At 44.8% G+C, this 18,492-nt stretch overlaps 1 protein-coding gene across 3 annotated transcripts in view; it reads left to right on the top strand.

Annotated features, from left to right (window-relative positions):
* Positions 1-9,163: 9,163 nt before the first annotated feature.
* Positions 9,164-18,492, top strand: part of SCUBE1 (signal peptide, CUB domain and EGF like domain containing 1) — a 175,972-nt gene continuing 166,643 nt past the window's right edge. For all 3 annotated transcript variants that reach the window (XM_032687259.1, XM_032687258.1, XM_032687257.1), the window contains exons 1-2: positions 9,164-9,268; positions 11,934-12,056. In XM_032687259.1, the coding sequence (XP_032543150.1) occupies positions 9,181-9,268; positions 11,934-12,056 (211 nt within the window). In that variant the 5' untranslated portion in view covers positions 9,164-9,180. The remainder of the gene's footprint in view (positions 9,269-11,933; positions 12,057-18,492) is intronic.

Below are 18,492 nucleotides of genomic sequence, written 5' to 3'. Positions count from 1 at the left end.
TCTGTTGTAATCATCTAATTTTGAGGGAAAGGATTTCTTGGAGCATAACTTTTCTGCAATGTCCAGGACTTATCCCAAATTTCTAGTACAAAAAGAAAGTATTTAAGCTCTGTTGAACTGATTAGAAAACAAATCAGTGCTTAATGAACGTGGAGCTTTGATTTTTGGGTGGCTGAGGGTAAGTCAGAGCCTTCAACGAGCTCCCAGTGTATTTTGGTAGGACAGCACACTGTGCTTTGCAGTGCTGAAGGCTGTGGAGCAGGAGTCAAGAGCAGGGACTAAGTTTTGCCAAGGTCATTAGCAGAAGTTGCCTAATTGTGGACCCTCTTGAGTGGCCTGATTTCAAACCTGCCTGGAGTTGTGTTAAGCCACTCTGAGATGTATAAAGGAGACACCTGAAATTCCTTCGAAGGTCTCAACCTCTGATTCTATTTCTGGGTTTCCAAACTTCCCGTGTGAACCTGAGAAAGTAATTTAACCCCTTGGTCTGCTCTTCCCCTTATCTTTACTGGGGGAGAATAATACTCCCCTTTTCTGTGTTATGAGACCTAACTCATGAATATTTATCAGTGTTTTGTGCAGGAGAGAGTTGTTCAATAGTGGCCTCATCACAAATAATTTTTGAAATTGCGAACTGGAAACTTGCTGGAGTTTCTGTGGCTTGATATAAGGAGTCATTCTGGGGCTGTGTCCTGCCAGTGGAGCAGCATTTGTGTAACTTTGGTACCTAAAGACAAAGTTCCTGTTGTGCTTTCTTCCCATAACAGGGGGTGCAGGCTGACAAGCAGGGAAAGCTGTAGAAGGCAGATACCACCATGTTCAGTATCAGTTCAATAAACACATGTAAGTTGTCTGTTTTTAGGCAAAAAGAAACCTGGGATGTTGTGTTTAAAGCAGGTTCTGGACATCAGCAAGATCTTCCCTGTGCTATCTGCAGTCTTGGTCTTTATACATGTACTTATCTCCATACAGCTGAACTGGCCTCTGGTGTCCAAGGGTTCTTTACATTCATTTGGAAATTGGTGGCACAAGTATTGATTTTGCTTTTTTTATAATTCTACTGTAGGTATTGGATTAAAATTATTTCCACATTATTTTAGGTGTGTAACTGAAGTATGAGCAGCTGAAGTACGATGAGAGTTTACCTGGGAGCTTCCAAGCAGTCAGTAGCTTCTGCTTCCTGTATTTTCACTCAGGGATAGTATATATTTTTCGTGATTTCATCAGCTCTCTGAGCACACCTTTGTGAACCAGTCTTATTGTCCTATTGTCTTCTGTAAGCTACTTTCACTGTAATTTAGTGTACCTGTGCTAGTCCAATGCACCTTTAATGACACAATAATGCTAACAAGCTGCAACATTAATAAGAGGTCTACACTTTGTATAGTGTATATTATATTTCATATAATTTGAGAAGAGAAGCAATGAACATATGAGAGCAAATCCTGCTGTCTTTTTTCATACAGCTATGGTCATTCAGTTGAACAGAATAATATGCAGGATTAAGGTGAGAGGAATTTTACCCTTTCTATATCCAGGCCTCCTGAGGATGCTGCATTTAATTCTATTTGATAATCTTCTCTTTTATTTGCCATTTCACACCAGCTGAAACTGCAGCTGCCTGTCAGGAATTGAGTTAGTCTCAGCTTCAGTGATCTCATAGGTAGCTTAGTGCACTAAAGCATTGGCTCCTCTAGAGGGTCCTCAGGGAGAAGAACTCATTTAGTAGGAAATTATAATTGGGGTTTCCAAGTGGTTCTGGAATCATGGCTGTATATTTGGATAGGATGACATATTTTCAAAGCCTCTGCAAGTGTGTAACCAAGCAGGGTGTGCTTTTAAGGATGAAGCAACCAGGATACCCTGATTCCTGGTCTTTTCGAAGATGATTACTGGGAAAACACATGAGAAACATGCTGTACCACAGAGAAGCAGCAAGGTTTCAGTATAAGGGGTCTGGAGAGGGAGGTTCCCTTTCCATGCTGGAGAGAAATCATTGCCAAGTCCTTCACAGCAGAGCTGGGAAACAGGGCTGGTGTCTCTATGAACATGGGCTGTGAGCCCTGGGCTCCCTCACAGCAGCTGGAATTGCCCCTGCAGTCAGAGCAGGGCTCTGGAATGTAATCCTGGGACTTGGGGAAAATGTCCTAGAAGGACTGAAGATTTGCTGACCTCTTGTTTTCATAAACTCTCCTCAAACTCAGGTTGGAACCATGAAGATCAACACCCATGGATGTGTAGGCTTTTTTTTTAAGGAGGGAGAGACATTGTTTGGTGTGGTGGGAAAGTCTGAGGGAAAGATTTGAGCTTGGATGTTTTCTGCAATATCTCCTCTGTTGGAAGTTTCTCTTAAACCACAACCATGGTTTTCTTGGTTCCATCAGATTTGCCTGGTGTGTTGAGAAGTGCAGCATCATTCTACACACAACAGTTCTGTGGGAATTGAATTTTACTCTTGTATTGTGCCCATTAAAACCCCAAGCACACAGCTGTATCCTTAGATCTAGCTTTCATTTTTCATTTACTTTGGCTACTCTTTTAGACTAAAACATGCTCATTTTCACTGGTGGTGATGCTCACAGTAGTGCTCAGCATCAACATTTTAAGCACTTGAATATCTAAAAGGAAGGAACACAGCTTATCCTTCCATAAAGTAATCTATTTAGTCTCCTTTAACTACCAGAATATTGTTTAACTTTTAAGATGTTTCATCCAAGTATTTTAAAGATCCTATTGCAAGATTTTTCTTTCTTTCTTAAAAGTCGCTGAGGAAAAATCACCTTCTCCCTTCTCTCCAGAGTAACAGAATTAAAATGCACTTAATTACAGGACAAAGAATTACACTTATTTATATTTCAACACAGGTACCTACTTTGGAATAAAACTTTACTTGGTCTATACAGTTTTTGCCTAAGATAAAATATATTGGTAATAGACCAAGCTTACTGGATAAAGTCAAGGCTTGAACCAAACCACCTCTTTAGCAACATGGTTCTTGTTTAAGCTTATATGGCAATGGGCTCTTAGACTGTGGGCCATGTGCAGTACAGACTGCAGCTAAACAAGGGGATGAGAACATATATATACTGGCACCAAAACAAGCACTTGGATTTTAGGAAATCTGTGTGCAAATCTCCACCACTCCACAGCAAGCTTGGACTGGGATTGGGAAAGGGCTTGATGCTCTGACCCGGTGCTCAGCCTTCCAGATGTTTCTGATGGAAGAGTTTTGCTCCCTGCAGTAAACTGAGCAGATGCTGCAATACACAGTTAGCTGAGTTCCAACAGCACTGGACTTCCTTCACATTACAGCAAATTAAAGAGAAAGTCTTGAAAGGAACTGTGGTCCTGTGGGCCTCCCTGAAGAATGCAGAATTCCAAATCAGTACACAAATCTCACTGGAGCTCCCAGTGGCTGGCTGGGTGGGAGGGAGGGAAATTGCAGGAGCTGGCTGCATTACAGCTATTTTTCTCTCCTGTCTGCAAGAAGGTGTCCTGAGAAATAACCCTAAATTGTTTGTGGAATTGTGGCGTCAGGAAGAACTTCGATTAAAAAACTTCTCATGGAATTTTCCTAAGAGTCTTGTTGCTGCCGTTAACGTTTAAAATGAGACATTTTTTGCCTCAGGAAAGGTCCAAAAGAACTGTTGCAGGAGTCTTACAGGATCTTACCATGATTTGGCAAGATGTGCTGCCAACTTACCCCCCTCTGCAGCTGCTGTGCCAGGCTGCTCTTGAAATCTGCAGCCTCTGGAAGTCTTGGTGCTCCTGGGAGTGCTTTTGGTTTGTGCTGGTTTTTGGGGTTGAGCTGTGCTGAAGGATAAAGGCACTGTGAGGAGAGGCTGTGGCCTCTTCATCTTGCACTACACAATTCCCAACCTGCTGAGACAGTCTTTGCAGAAGTCTACAGGAAGGAGTGGTCCTGCTGATAAATATGTACATGCTCCAGTGTTCCTGGCATGTTCAGGGCCCTCATTAGACAGGGAAGGTGAACTGATAACTGGCCACAGATCATGGGTAACAGCAAGAAAGGGAACAACAGGAAGTACCTCAAGTGCTTTGAAGAAGAAATCAGGGCCAACTGTAGCCATTTTTGAGGAAAAGTTCACTTTAAAAGGAGAGCTCATAAAATGCCTTCTAAAACAGCCCAAAATCTCTCTCATCTGTTGTGTTGCTAGAATTCGGGTTGCTGTCCTGAGCAGTCCAGAGCAGTTAATGGCTATCCAGGATGGAAGATTTCGAATTGCTGTGATAAAGCCCAAAATATCCAAGACAGTACTTTCCTCTGAGTTGCTTGGCCTTTTTAGACTGTGGTGTTCAAGAGAGTGGCATTTTAAAACAGCTGCAATACAATAACTTCTTTGCAAGCACAATAATCAGTGAAATTCATTTTGAGAGTAACTGAACTGCCCAGGCTAAGATACAATGGGAGGGAATCTGTAGCAGATCAGGAGCCAGGACTGCCAAGTCATGGTTTTAAAGACTTTGCTGGAGGAGTCAATGAGTAAAAATTCTGATCCTGCTCTGGCCTGAAGTTAGTGGATGGGCAAAGAGCAACAGGATCCTTTTTTTCCCCCCTTGATATTTCCCATCTGGCTCCCTTGTGCCTTAACTTCCTAGAACCAAACCATTTCAGACTACTGTGCCCATCTCCTTGTGAGCACAAAGACACACCACCACCACGATTTTGGCAACAGAGTTCTCCAACAGGACTTTCAGAGAGGTGTCCTTTTCAGCTGCATGTTTCCACAGGTCCTTGTCATCCTCTTCTACCTGTTGGTGGAATCTCAGAGCAGGTTTTACATAAAACCTCATTCAGTGGAATTTCTCTTGCAGGTTTTTAAGGGTTCCTTATTCATTTTAGGAGAGACTGCTTTAACCAGTCTCCTGTGAAATGAAGGTCATAAAGTTTTATCCAGTTCTTCCTGCATCAAGTCCTTATTCACCTGTTTGAGATTAATCTTCATCTTGACAAAACATGCCTTTTACTAGGATGGAGTGAGCACCAGTAATGGAAGATCTACTCTGCTTTACTCTTTGTGGTGATGGTGGTATGTTCTATCTCTTCATTTGTATTATCATCTTTCCCTCTTGGTGGTTATGATTCAAGCAGGAAATAAAAAACCAACTCCATTACTCTTCCCAGTAACAATGAAAGGGGAGGGTCAGTTGGATGAAGCAGGTGACATGTTTTGGAGGAAGGTAACAGCACAGTAGAAACAGGAGAGTAGCTGTCCTAGAGCAGGACTTGATGTATCTCTTCAAAGTTTGGCACTGGCTCACACCTTTTCTTTTTTTTTCAGAATATCCAAATTTACCACTACTTCCACAGGGTTTCACACATTGTCTCACTAATGAGAAAGTGAGATAAAATTGATTGTAATCTCACTTAGATGCTGTATTTTCCTGGAAAGAAGTAATACAGCATCGTGCACGTGGTGCTGTTCATGTCCATTGTCTCTAGTTTCAAAAGCTTCCCCTAAGTTCATGTAGAAATGCAAAATATGCTTTGAAGAGCTGGTTTTACATTGCTCCTTTCTTCCTAATAGGAAATATGTAAATAAAGCTTGGATATATATGATTCAGGGTTCAAAGTATAGCTGCTCCCTGCACAAATTCTGGCATGTGGATTCCTTGTCCCCTCCTCTGAGGGTGCCAGGCTTCTCTCAGTTCTTCAAAGTACAGTTCAGGGAAAGAGAAGTTAAAGGGGTCAGAGATATGTCTCACTGGCCTCATGAAAGCCCTAATTGGGGAGACAAACAAAGTAAGTTTAGTGTGTTATTTTGAAGAGTGCTGTGTTAACACAGTGAAAGACAGGCCCTGCTGTAATGAGCTCTCCCTGTAAATGGACATAAGGAAGGAGGGAAGAGAAACAGAAACACAGAGGTACAGCCATTGGCTCAGGTTTGCACAGGCTACTGAGTCTCTGCTGTGATTCACAGCCCTATCTATAGCTCGTGTTGCCTCCTGAGGCAGCATTGACCCCAATATACAGGTGTTCATAAATAGCAAACCAGGAAACCAGATAATTCTGCAGATGCTCTTCTGTCTTCTCAAAGCATTTTTTGAATGGTTTGTGCCTGTGGGAGGAGGTGTTCTGAAGGCAAGGCTGCTGCTCTGCAGCCACTCTTCTCTTTATGCCCTTTCCTGACATTCAGCTCTTCATGGGCCTTCTATAAAGAGATGGGTCCCGATAAAACACACCTCTTTCATTATTAATTTTTGTTATTATTTTATTGGAATAGTTCCTTCCTTGGTATGGAAGAACATTAGAAGCCAATTAACATGCAAGCTGTTGCTGCAGGCTGCCCAAAGGTTCTTAGGCAGAGCTCAAGTACTTTGGTAGAGAGCATAAACGTGGGTGGTGCTTCCCATAATGTAATATTTGGATCAAGGTGACTCCCTTTCCTGAGTGCTGTACAGGTGGGGGAAGTACTGTATAGACTATAAATGCATATAATTATATATTCATGGTAGAAATATCATGTATACATATAACATGTGGTAGAGAACATCGAGGCAGCTGGGAGTGTTTTGTTGCTTTATCAAACTGCTCTGTTGCACCGTGGCTTTTTAAAAAGTTGAGATAGTTCATTTTTTAGACAATTTTAGTTAATTCCTTCATGAAAGAGAAACATTCTGGACAATTTATCCCGTGATAAATTTTAGCGTGATTTCATGAAACAGAACGACAAATCCGGTTATGAAAGATTATAAAAAAAAAAAAAAAAAAGAAAAAAAGGAAGAAGATTTAGCCTTGCTTTTTACCTAGGACAAAACTCCTGCTTCCAAAGTCTTGGAGAAGCCTTTGGGTCGCTCTGCTGCAACATTCCATAAGTAGGTCACTAGGTGGCACTCCAAGGCTCCAGGTGATCCCTCTGGGGACCTCCGTGGCAGGAACGCTCCGCGTATCCATGGGAAGGCTGGGGCATGGAATTCACCGCTGCACCTCCGCGTAGTCACACAAAAAAATAAGGGACCGGATTTAAAACAGCAATAACCGCTGCCCCAGCCCTGGAGGATTAAGGCCGGGAATGCCCAAAGTCGAGGTGTAAACATGCGGAGAGCAAACAGCTCTGGCACCGTGCAGTGGGAGTTCGGTTTTATGAAGGATAAGGACGGTGGTTTGTGCTTTTACTACGGGCTGAGCAACTTTTCTTACATTTCCTTCCCGTCTCTTCAGGCTTAAAGGTACTTAAAAAGTGCTACTTTCTGGGAGAACCGTACTGAAACGCACATATATTTGGGAGGAACTTGTCAAAAAGAGGCATCCAAGGCTATGCTGGGGCGTATTTATTTTCCGGATGACAAGTGGATGTCGCACACAACAGCCTCGCTGGGTAATTAGGAAGAGTTGAAACAACCTAAAGTAGCCAAGCATTTCAGCAGGGGGAGTGTCTGTGAAAGAAAGGTGTAAAGCAAATAGGGGGGCACATCACAGGGGACGTCTGCAAGCTGTTCCAGTCCTTTAAAAACAGTCTGGAAGACTTCAGGGTCCCGGAGTTTGCCTCTGAGGGGGCACATTTCTCATGTTTGGGTTTAAGTGATGGATTTTCTCCTCCAGGGTGCTGGTGACAATGGCACTCACGTGTCTGTCTGCAGCAGAGGCAGTGCAGCTTCCCTGATGATTCTGGGGAGGGCGTGCCACCCGGGCTGGGCCAGGACCACACGGGTCACCTGCAGAGCCCCGGTTGGATCCAGAGCAGGACTTGGAGGAGTGAGATGGGGGAATGGCTGGAAAGGGGCAATTGTCTCCACGGCAAAGCCCTGGAGGAGGCCAGTGGCTGGTGGCAGGCAGGGATGGAGTTAGGTGAAGTTGGGAGGGAGGCAGGGACGACCAAAAGAAAGTTGTGTTTTAGCCTGAGCCTGGGAAGGGGGAAGGATTCCTGCCTGCAGTTGCCGAGGAGATGGGCAGCTGTGTCTGCCGGCCTGTCTGCCCTCACAGTCCGTGGTGTGGGGCCACCCATCCCTCCCTCTGTCCATCCCTTCCTCCACCCTATCCATCCATCCATCCTTCCATCCACTCACCCCTCCACTCACCCACCCATCCACCCCTCTGTTCATCCATCCACCCACCTATCTATCTATCCATCTAACAACCTGTCCCTCCACCCACTCATCTGTCTGTCCTTTCATCCACCCATCCACTCACCCATCCATCCCTTAATGCCTCCGTCGACCTGTCCATCCCTTCACCCATCCCTCCATCTATCCATCCTTCCATCCCTCTTTCCATTCATCCCTCCATCTCTCCACTCACCCATCCTTCCATCCCTCTACCTATCCCTCCATGTATCCACCCACCCATTCTTCCATTCCTCTGTCCACCCATCCTTCCATCCCTCTTTCCATTCATCCCTCCACTCATCCATCCTTCCATCCCTCCACCCACTCATCCCTCCATTCCTCTGTCCATCCATCCTTCCATCACTCTACCCACCCATCCCTCTGTCCATCCATCCCTTCATCCACTCATCCATCCACCCGCCCAACCCTCCATCCTTCTGTCCATCCATCCCTCTGCCCACCCATCCCTCCATTCCTCTGTCTGTCCATCCTTCCATCCCTCTACCCACCCATCCCTCAGTCCATCTATCCATCCCTTCATCTACTCAGCCATCCACCTGCCCTTCATCCATCCCTCCGTCCACCCAGCCCTCCATCCCTCTGTCCATCCATCCCTTCATCCCTCCATCCACCCATCCCTCCATTCCTCTGTCCATCCATCTTTCCATCCCTCTACCCACCCATCCCTCCATCCACCCCTCCCTGCACCCACCCAACCCTCCATCTCTCTGTCCATCCATCCCTTCATCCCTCCATCAACCCATCCTTCTGCCCACCCCTCCGCCCACCCCTCCCTCTCTCCCCGTCCCCGCGGCCCCCCGCACTCCCTCCCTCCCTCCCTCCTCGGGGACCGCTCCGCGCGCGTCCCGTTCCCGGCGCGTCCCCCGCCGTTCCCGGCCCCTCTGCGGGCATCCCCCGGGCCGGCGGGCCGGCCGCTGTCCCGCAGCGCTCCCTCCCCGTGGGCGGCCCTGCCCGCTCCGTCCCGCCCGTCCCCGCCCCGCGGCGGCTCCGCGGCGAATCAGCGGGGCGCTGTGCGGGCGTCAGCGCCGCCGGCTCCGCGGCCGCCCCGGCGCGTCCCTTATCGCGCTCCCGCGCCGCCAGCGCATCGTTATCATGGGCACTGTTTGCTTTGCGCGCCGCTGCTGTTTGCTTTTCGCCCTCGCCTGGGCCGGCAGGTTGGCGGGAGGCAGCGGGGGCGCAGGTAAGGAGAAGCGGAGGGAGGCGGGGTGGGGGGTGAAGGGGGAACTCCGCCGCGGCGGCCCCCGGGGGGGAACCGTGTCTGTCTGTCCGTCCGTCCGTCTCTGCGCGCCGCTCTCGCCCCGCTGTAAGGTGCCGAGGGGAGGGTCGTTTCCAAACACCCGGGGGTGTTGGAAGTTGCGGTGGGGAGGCGTTTTCTCGCGTGTCTGACACAGCCGGAGCCGAGGGACTTGTGCAGGGGAGAGATGGGGAAGAAAAAGTTACTTTGCTTAAGTGCCTGCGAGATAAGTCTGTGCTGAGCCCTGGGATATCTTCACAGGTTTTCCCTGTCTGCGCATTAACCCGAAGACCTGGCGTTTCTTACACTCTGTTTAATAGCAGTAATGATACTAAATCTTTGCTTTAAGAAAAACCCCAAAAACACCCCGAAAAATCAAACCCCCTCCTCCTAGCCCTGTCTGTCTAGGAATGTTTGTAAGCCCAAAGTGATTTCTTGAAAGATGTGTATGCAGTCTCTGAAGTTGTCCTAGAAGTAATCCTTTAAGGTGAAGTACGAGTGGGGAGGGGTTGGGAGGAGGATGCGTGTAAAAATCCCTCAGACGAGGAGTCCGAATGCAGCAAAATGAACGAAGTCAGCGTAGAAGTTCCTAAAGTCCGAGAAACGCAATGTGAGATGTGGAGCTGAGCAAGGGCTCATATTTGGTTTTGCCCTTTCATTTGACTCATTGGCATTCACGCCTGACTCCCAGGCATCCTCTGGTTGCTGTGAAATGTCCCCCTTGGCTCAATGCAGTTTGAATTTTTGACGGCATTATAAAGAATCCAGCTGTCACTCTTGCTGATCTTGATGGGAGATGGGTGCCGGTTTAATGACTCAAAAGTATGAACCAAAGCATTTTAAAAAAAAGAAGAAAAACAAAAACCAACCCCCCCCCCCAAAACTTCTTTTCTTTTTGTGCTTGACTGAATCTCTGCCTGATCTAGGCAACACCCTCGGACCCCCTAAGCTAATTCACGTAAATCATGGCTAGATCTGAACCGGCTCGGCGGTTAAAATAAACGAATGGACAAGAAAGAAGGGAACAGATTACAGCAGCCCTGCGTTTCTCCTTAAAATCACGGGGCTTATTGCGCTGTTCCCCTCTTTCTTAAAAAAAAGAGAAAGAAAAAAAGACAAAAAATCCCCCACAACAATACAGAGTCCAGGGGATTCTCTTGTTGGGATCCCAGAGGTGCCCCGCGGGGCCGCCCCGGTCTGCACCTCCCAGACAAGTTCTCTGCTGTGTGCCATGCCACAATGTCTGCTTATCCTCCCCTCTCCAAACAGCCCCCTCCTGTCCCCGGTGACTTTGAAGGATCCGTGTGTTATCACTGGAGATGGCTGAGTGAGCACTTCTGAAACAATTAGCGTTAGGATTTCAAGCTGACAGCAAAGCTGTTTTCACTTTAGTGCACCTTTTTGGAGGATCTGCTAATCTCGCTGGCATGAAACCGGCTGCCCTTGTCTCTCGCTGGACGTCCCTCCGCGACTCCCCCGGTGCCCTCGGTCCTTCCCGGGTATAAAGGGGAGGCTGTGCTCCGCTCCATCCCCTGGGCAGCGCGCTGCCCTGCCCGCCTGTCTCCTCCCGGGAGCCCCAGGTGTGGCTCTGGCGTGAAATGGGGAGGAAATCCCCGGGAGGTGAGCTGCTGACACGACCCTGCCCGCCCGGCGTCCCCGGGGCGGGGGCGGCACCGCCTCCCCCGGCGGTGGTCGGGGACCGTCTGTGGGGACTGCGGGGGGCAGGGCAGGTTAGGCAGGGCTTTAAATGTTCCGCTGTTAGCAGCACACCCCATCCCTGAATAGGTCAGAGCTGCTGCTTTTTCCCTTTCTTTTTTTTTTTTCCCTTTTCCCCTCCTACGTTCACTTCATTAACATTCCCACGACTACCGAGTCTCTCACTCATCCTCCTCCCTCCCCATCCTCTTTAAATCCGAATGCCCGTCACTGAAATGTTTGTAAAGGCTTCCTACCCTGAAAACAAGCGGTCTGGCTGCCCCCTTTCCAGAGCAGGGGCCGGGGAGACTGCTGGGACTTTCTTCCTCCTAAATGAGTTTTAGTCCAAGTAGATGATGTTATTGCAGGTTGCTTTCCTCCGTGCTGACTTACCAAGTTTCATATGGTCTGCCGTTTATTTATTTATTTATTTTTGCCTCTTAGTAAAAAGTATTAATGGGGTTTTGGTGTTCAAATATTTCCTTTTTCTCATTCCCCAACCAGCGGAGTTTATTTAAACTAGAGTCTATTTTTATAAATTAGGAAAATCTCTTTGCTGGAACACGCAAATGGTCTTTTTCTCTCCTCTTATAGGTCATTTAAACACTGGTTTTTTTAGTAAGGGTCTCCAGTACCAGACCTATACAGCAGAAGCTAATTTTTAGTGTCTAAGGATTTCCTAATGCGGGAATGTGAGAGCCAGTCCCTGTGGCTCGGTGGAGCAGTGCTTATAAGCGACCCGAGGAGAACATCACGTTGGCAGGTTCAGTTATTTCACCTCAGATGTTCCCATTTCCAGGATGACGCTGGGAAGGCAGGCGGGCAAACAGCTCCAAGGGGAGTTTCTGTCCCTGGTGTTGTGTGTCTCAGGTCTCCCTCCTGATCTGTCCCCTTGGGGTTCGTTCTGTGCTTCCAGATGTGGACGAGTGCGCGGAAGCCACGGATGACTGTCACATCGATGCCATCTGTCAGAACACACCGAAATCCTACAAATGCATCTGCAAGCCGGGCTATAAAGGGGAAGGGAAGCAGTGTGAAGGTACGGACAGATCGGCTCCTCTCCTATCTCTCCTCCCCTCCCTTCTCTTATTTGTTTGCTCTTTAAAAGCTTTTGTAAATAGCTGAATTCCTGAAACGATTAATGCAGATTTACAGCTGCTTAACCTCAAATCTGGGTGTTTATTGGCAAGCATCCCCCTGCTGCTCTTGCTAATTGTCCGGCACCGCAAACGTCGTGCCCGCCAGCCTGCTTTGAAAGATAAAATTAAAAAAGGGGGGCGCGGCCGCGGGATGGGCCGGGATGGGATGGGCCCCTGGATCACCCCCTGGACTGGCCGCCGTTCTCCCCGGGCAAGTTACAGTAGGTGCTTTTCTGCATCTCCTCGACCAGGACCTTGGAACTTGCTTCTCTTTGACTCTATGAATGTGTCATGATCATATATTTCTAATCTGCGGTACACTGTTTTAAAAGGAGGTATTTCAGATTATTGTGCTTATACAGTCTTTAAAAAAAAAATGATATTTTCCTTTTATATGCCCTGTGGTAATTGAGAAAGACCTAGCATGTTTTATTAGGCACTGTGTACACTCATATTTCAGATTTTGTCCCCCATCTTGTCTATTGAATCTCAGCAGAGAGATTCTCTGGTCAATAGAATGTATATTGTAATCACAGCCCTACAAATAAAAGATGCAAGAATATTATTTTTTCCTACTTGTAGGTGCTTAGCAGGTATAAAAATTTTCCTTCCAAGTCCTCTTTCTATGGCAGAATGAGACTTTTAAAAAATGTTTATAGCCAGTCCATTAAAAAGATTAAAGACCTAGAAATGACTTTGCTGAAGTCTACAAAAATTTGAAACCACATGTTATTCTCCATGGACTTCCAAAGTGTTTGTTCAAGTGCCCTCATGAAGCATTTTTGTGGTTGTCATATTTTTCTGTCTTGGGCTTGAATTGACAGAGACAAATTCCTACTGTCCACCTCTTGCTGCTCTGAGCTGCTGTTCATTTGGAAACCAGATAATCTTCCTTGCAAACAGGGTAATCATTCAGCACCCCTTCTTCCTCTCCTCATCCCTTCCAGGGAAAGAGCTACAGAACTCTGAGGAAACTCAAGGCCCCAGCTGTGAAGTTAACAGCACTCTCAGCTCTGCTACTCGTGTTGGTTTTGCACATCAAGAGTTTCCTTAAGCTTTAACTATTCATGTTTTAGTTCTTAAGCTCTGTTTAATGGTAGACACTGCTTATACTCATGCTTATTTAATATACGTATTTCTCTTTGCCTGGCTTACCTTGGCTTTGTAAAAATTAAAAAAAAAAAGAGAGCTCAGTAAGTAGTAAAAACCAAGATTCCTCTTTGCAGTGATGTACAGAATAATGGAAATTCTGTGTCTGATATCAAACTCATATCTAATAGAATCAGTGTCTGACAAGCCTGATAAGTAAAGTGAACTGGGGCAGGCTGCAACATATTCTGCATGGACATTCAGCATTAGTCAGGTAAATGAACACAAGCTGTCTGAACCAGGTATCACTCTGCATGATATATAACCCTTTTTACAATATTATGGTACCAGTTCTAAAGATTTTGCATCAGCTGTGTGTCTCAAGTTGTAATTAATATCACACTTTTGGATAAGTGGAAAGCTTGAAGTGTTTTTGAATGCTTCCTATCTGGAGCTTGTTTTAAATTAATTGTGTAGTACCTGTTAATTTGATCCCAAAGCACTTTGAAGCACAAAATGACTGAAGTTACATACATTCAGTGTAGGGCAGGTATCATTATGTCCTTTTCATAAGTGAGTAAGCTCATAATTAAAAGGAAAGGTCACACAAGTCAGTGGCAGATCTGAGATCTGCCTCAGGCCTGCTGTACGTGTAGGATGGGTTTATTTTACCTTTTGAGGTTAAGTATTCAATACCTACAGAAATAAACAGGCTAATTCATAGATGGTTATTTAGTGTTCTGTCACAAGACAACTTCAGTGATCAGCCATTAAAAATTACCTTTTAAGATAAAGATAATTTGTTTAAGATGAAGGTAATTTATTTAATATTATTTCATTAAGAAAAATGAAATCCACTGGATGGTCTTTGTGGTGCCAAAACTAAAGCTGAGTCATTAAATGATTCTCAGGGTTTGTAACTGGGCTTTTCTAAATAAACCTTTTGATCACTGAAACTAGTTACCTGTGAGAAAAAGGTAACATTTTTAGAGATGATGTGCTTCTTTAGCTATGTCTGTAGCAATCTACCTGTATGGCTTCATGTCTGAAGAACATTTTATATAGCATAAATAACTCACTTATACTCCAGGCTCTCCCATGCAACCAGATTTTACTAAACAAGCAGAATTGCAGTTTATGCAGTACAGTGAACTTAAAGAGATTATACTACATGATCAAAATAATTCTAATAAATTTTAGTTGAGGTTACACTGAGGCACTGCAATTAATTTAGAAATGTGTCCATGTTTGTTTATTTTAAACATCAGTCTTAAATATTGCTTTTGTTCACTTGAAATCCATTTTTGGAGAAAGGGAATAGAGTATGGGAAATATAATTTTTTTTGATGAGTCTTAGGTTTTAGAAAAGCAATGGAACACATACTTGTGGAAACGTGTCCAGCATGTGAATATGTATTAGTGTGCTCTTGTGTATTTATTTGTAGTTTTTTCTAAAGAGTGGGATCTTCAGGTCAATGCAGTAAACGTGGAGCCCAGCCACTTGGGCAGGATTTTGTGTGTGTTTTGCTGCTGTGAGCTAAAGGGTGGGGAGAAATACATAAGACAAACCCATTTCTTTAAGGACCCGTGGAGCTCTACCAGCAATTATACAGAAATGAAACATTTTCTTGACAATCTGTTGAATTCCTTTAGCAGGGAATTTCTTTCCAAACTTTACTTTTCTCTCAAAATGTCTTTTGGCCTGGGTTTCTCCAGAGGTTCTGAGGACTGTGGATGACTTGTTGTCAGACAGATCTACCTTACGTTTTTTCTTTATTTTATTTTCTGGTGAGCCTTGTTGCCTGAACCAGCTGACCTGTTTTCTTCCCACAGAGCACAGTTGTTTCTCCAGAGAGAAGGGTTCCTCATTCTTCCTGTGGCCTGTCTCCTGCTTCCCTCTGTAGATTTCAGTTTATAGCTTTTTTCTTTTTTTCCCTGTGCTTTGTAAAGCCTTATGGTCAGCATTGCTGTGATGTTTTCCCATATCACATAATATTTGTGTTCAGTATCCCTTTGAAAACAAATTCTCTACCTGGCCTTTTCATAGGACAGAATGAGGTGTCCAGCCCAGGTGATCTTTAAAAAAGTAATTGCTTTCCATTCTCTATTTCTATTCAATATATAAAATCCGTTAATTGATAATTAATTGATTTACTTGCCCTGGCACATCTAGGAAATCTTCCCTGTTGTGATTTTATTCAGTCTCTCAAATGCAGTCATCATCATGCCCCTTAGGTCTTTGTCCTTACCTTCTCTGCATTGACTTTTGGCTTCCCCACAGGTTGGTATCTCATGAGCTGGAAAACAGTGTCGAAGCAGTGGAAATTCCAGAGGGTTCAAAAGGATTCCAAGTCCTGGTGTTCCTTGTGCCTTGGTGGCCCTTCTCTGTCTCCAGTGCAATGTGTGTCAGGTGTTGTGGGATACTCTGTCACCGAGCAGTTTATGAAGAGGTTTAGCTCTTAAACCTGGTTTTTAGGAAGTTTTTTTTGCCAGTGCTGCTTCTCTGGCTACTCCCAACCCTCACATCATTAGTGGTTGAAATACTCTGTGTAATTTTTCATTGATGTTCATCTGTGCCCGTTTTATATCCAGTTACTGTGTTAACATTATTTTAAATGGTTTTTTTTTTTCCTTACCCTACTCTTTATCCTCAGTGTGACTGTAATTCCAGTGAGTTGCTCTAGCTATAGATGTTTTTTTCTTTTGGATTATACCTTACATGTAGGACCCTTTCTCTACAGTGTGTAGAGGATGTGAGTGGGTGGACGGGATTTTTTCTTAAGACACGTTCACTGGGACCTGTTGCTTCTGGATTGTAAAATTCTACTCTGAGATTTCCCTTATTGACTGTGATTTTCCTCTAGGAGTGTGTTTTTCCTTCTGTCTTTCATAATATTTGCATAACTCTTCTTCAGTTCTTTTAATAATTGATCACACACAGGTGTTACCATGTCACTTTTTGTACAGAAATGCTCACAGTTTTTAACTGTGCTTTTTGTTTTAATTATTTTTCCTACTGTGAAGCTTCATAATTTTTTTGATGGACTTCTTGCTGAGGGCAACATACACATACCATGGCAAAGTGTCTTGGTCAAGTCTGCCCTGAGAGGGTGATCTTCACATTCCTGCTCACGTGGGAAATTTGTGCTGTATCAGCAGCAGCTCTGCTTGTCTGCTGGCTCAGTGGGCCTGTGCAGTTCTAGTGATGCAAGTTTGTCACGTGTTGATGTGTTTGCAGTCCTTTTCCTAATGTAAACAGTCATTCCAGATAAACAGGCAGGTGGTCGTGGTAACCTGCAATGAGGGCTGTCATTCCTGGTTACCCCACGAGTGGCACATCACTGGCTTTAAACACGATTTCAAAATAAGATAAACCATTCCTGCCTCAATCACAGGTATATCCAGCCTCACAGCAGGTTATACTCCTCATATGCCCGTTTGGAAACACACACCAATTGTCCTTTCTGACCCCCAGTGCTCATTTAAAGGCTGCTGAGCTGAAGGAAGTTTTTGGAAGATGTCCAGCCAATTTAGCAAGGCATCTCCTAGTCTCCTAGATTTTGCCATAGTTCCTAATATTTCTCTGTGTACAGTGGATGAGATAAACTCAATGCTGTATCTGGAAAAACCCTTGCATTGATATCCCTAGATTTTGTTATTTCCACTGATGCTCTGTGATGCCTGACTTTGTCTCTTACATGACCTGTTGCTGCAGACAGAAAAGCACAGAGTTCTGCGCAGATCATCTCTAAACTGCCAACTAAAAGCCCTTTTCTGAACCAGGAATTCTCATTTTGTGGAAATGGCAGGATGGTGAATTTCTTACTTTGGCTTATTTGAGACTCTCAAATCTGTCACGCAGAATTCACAGAATATGCTGAGTTGGAAGGGACTCACAAAGATTATCTTCATGCTCCAGGTGCAGTAGCATCCCTAAGCCAAAATTTAAACTACTCACAGTGTTTAGAGCAATATACTGAGGTTTAAAATGATAGCTCATTGCACTTGAATCAGAAACTGGATAGATAAACCAGTTGTTACCATCTTCAGTAATTTTGAATTCAGAAAGTCCTTCATTTTCTTGGGAAGCTCATTCATGGTCTGACACGTTGGATTTTTGTTTTACTACGGTGTTTGAAATACCTGCTGTGTTCTTCTCATGCCCTTCAAAAATGAACCCAAATATTGTGAGAGGGCTGCTCTCTGAATCAATCAGCACAGGGCATCTGAGACTTCTCATTTCCCAGCTCCTGATCCTGTATCTCCCACTAAAGCCCCCTCTTGTCTGCAGGGATAAGTGAGTAAGGGGCTTCTGGATGTCTTTTAAATGGAGCAGTGATCCCATTTCTTTTGAGAGCTCCATGCTGTCCCATCAATCCACTCAGCAATTCATTCTGAAGTGGACCATCTTCATCAGTGATGTCATGTGAGAGCTGGGTGTCCTTTGGTTTCTGGAATTTGGGCATCCTGATGCTTGCACAGCTCTAGGGAGCTGAGGCTCGTTCTGTCTCTGCAGAGTGACAGTGATGCCACTGAACAAGGCAGATTAAGTGTCTCCTTCCTGAATGATCATTCTTATAATTGCAGTTGAAGGTGAATTAATTCTTACAAGGACACTCTTGATTTCCCTGAATGAGGTCTGTGGTGGGTGTTAGACACTGGAGCTGCCTTCTAGAGCAACAATACCTTAACAGATGGTGTTAATATCAGATATTGTACTTCATGTCACCCTCCCCTCATGGCTGGATGAGACCTGTTGCTACAAGTCTGTAATGCTGGTTTAGGTCCTACTTACATGTAGGGTAGCTTGATGCATAATTTTTGGTTTAGTGTTTCCCAGAATTAAATTCTGAGGTCTTCTGTATCTGTGTTTTTTTTCTTTTTAAACTGTCTGGTACCATTTAATGCTCAATTCCGACTTGCCAGTTTTCTAATTTGCTTCAGGGAATGAGCTTTCTTAGGGGATGGAGAAGCTGAGAAGAAGTAAGAAAATACTCCTGAGAACATTCTCTATTAAAGCAGAATTTTATTACAGCCTAAGTGAATTAACAGCTTATGATAACTTTTTCTTTTTTTCTCCTTCATGCTTTTTCAGTGAATAGAGCTTTTGTTTTGGCCAGAGTTGAGCCTTGATTTTATTTGTTTATTCCAATTGCTTTAGTTTTCCAACTTTGTTCAGTAGTTTATCCCATAAAAGCAGAATATCCCTTAGCTGGGCTGACATGACCCATTTATCTTCTCACAGGG

Source organism: Chiroxiphia lanceolata, chromosome 5, assembly GCF_009829145.1.
Source record: "Chiroxiphia lanceolata isolate bChiLan1 chromosome 5, bChiLan1.pri, whole genome shotgun sequence".
In the NCBI taxonomy this organism is placed as follows: domain Eukaryota; kingdom Metazoa; phylum Chordata; class Aves; order Passeriformes; family Pipridae; genus Chiroxiphia; species Chiroxiphia lanceolata.
Note: the sequence above shows the minus strand (reverse complement) of the source record. Positions and strands in the feature narration are given on the sequence as shown.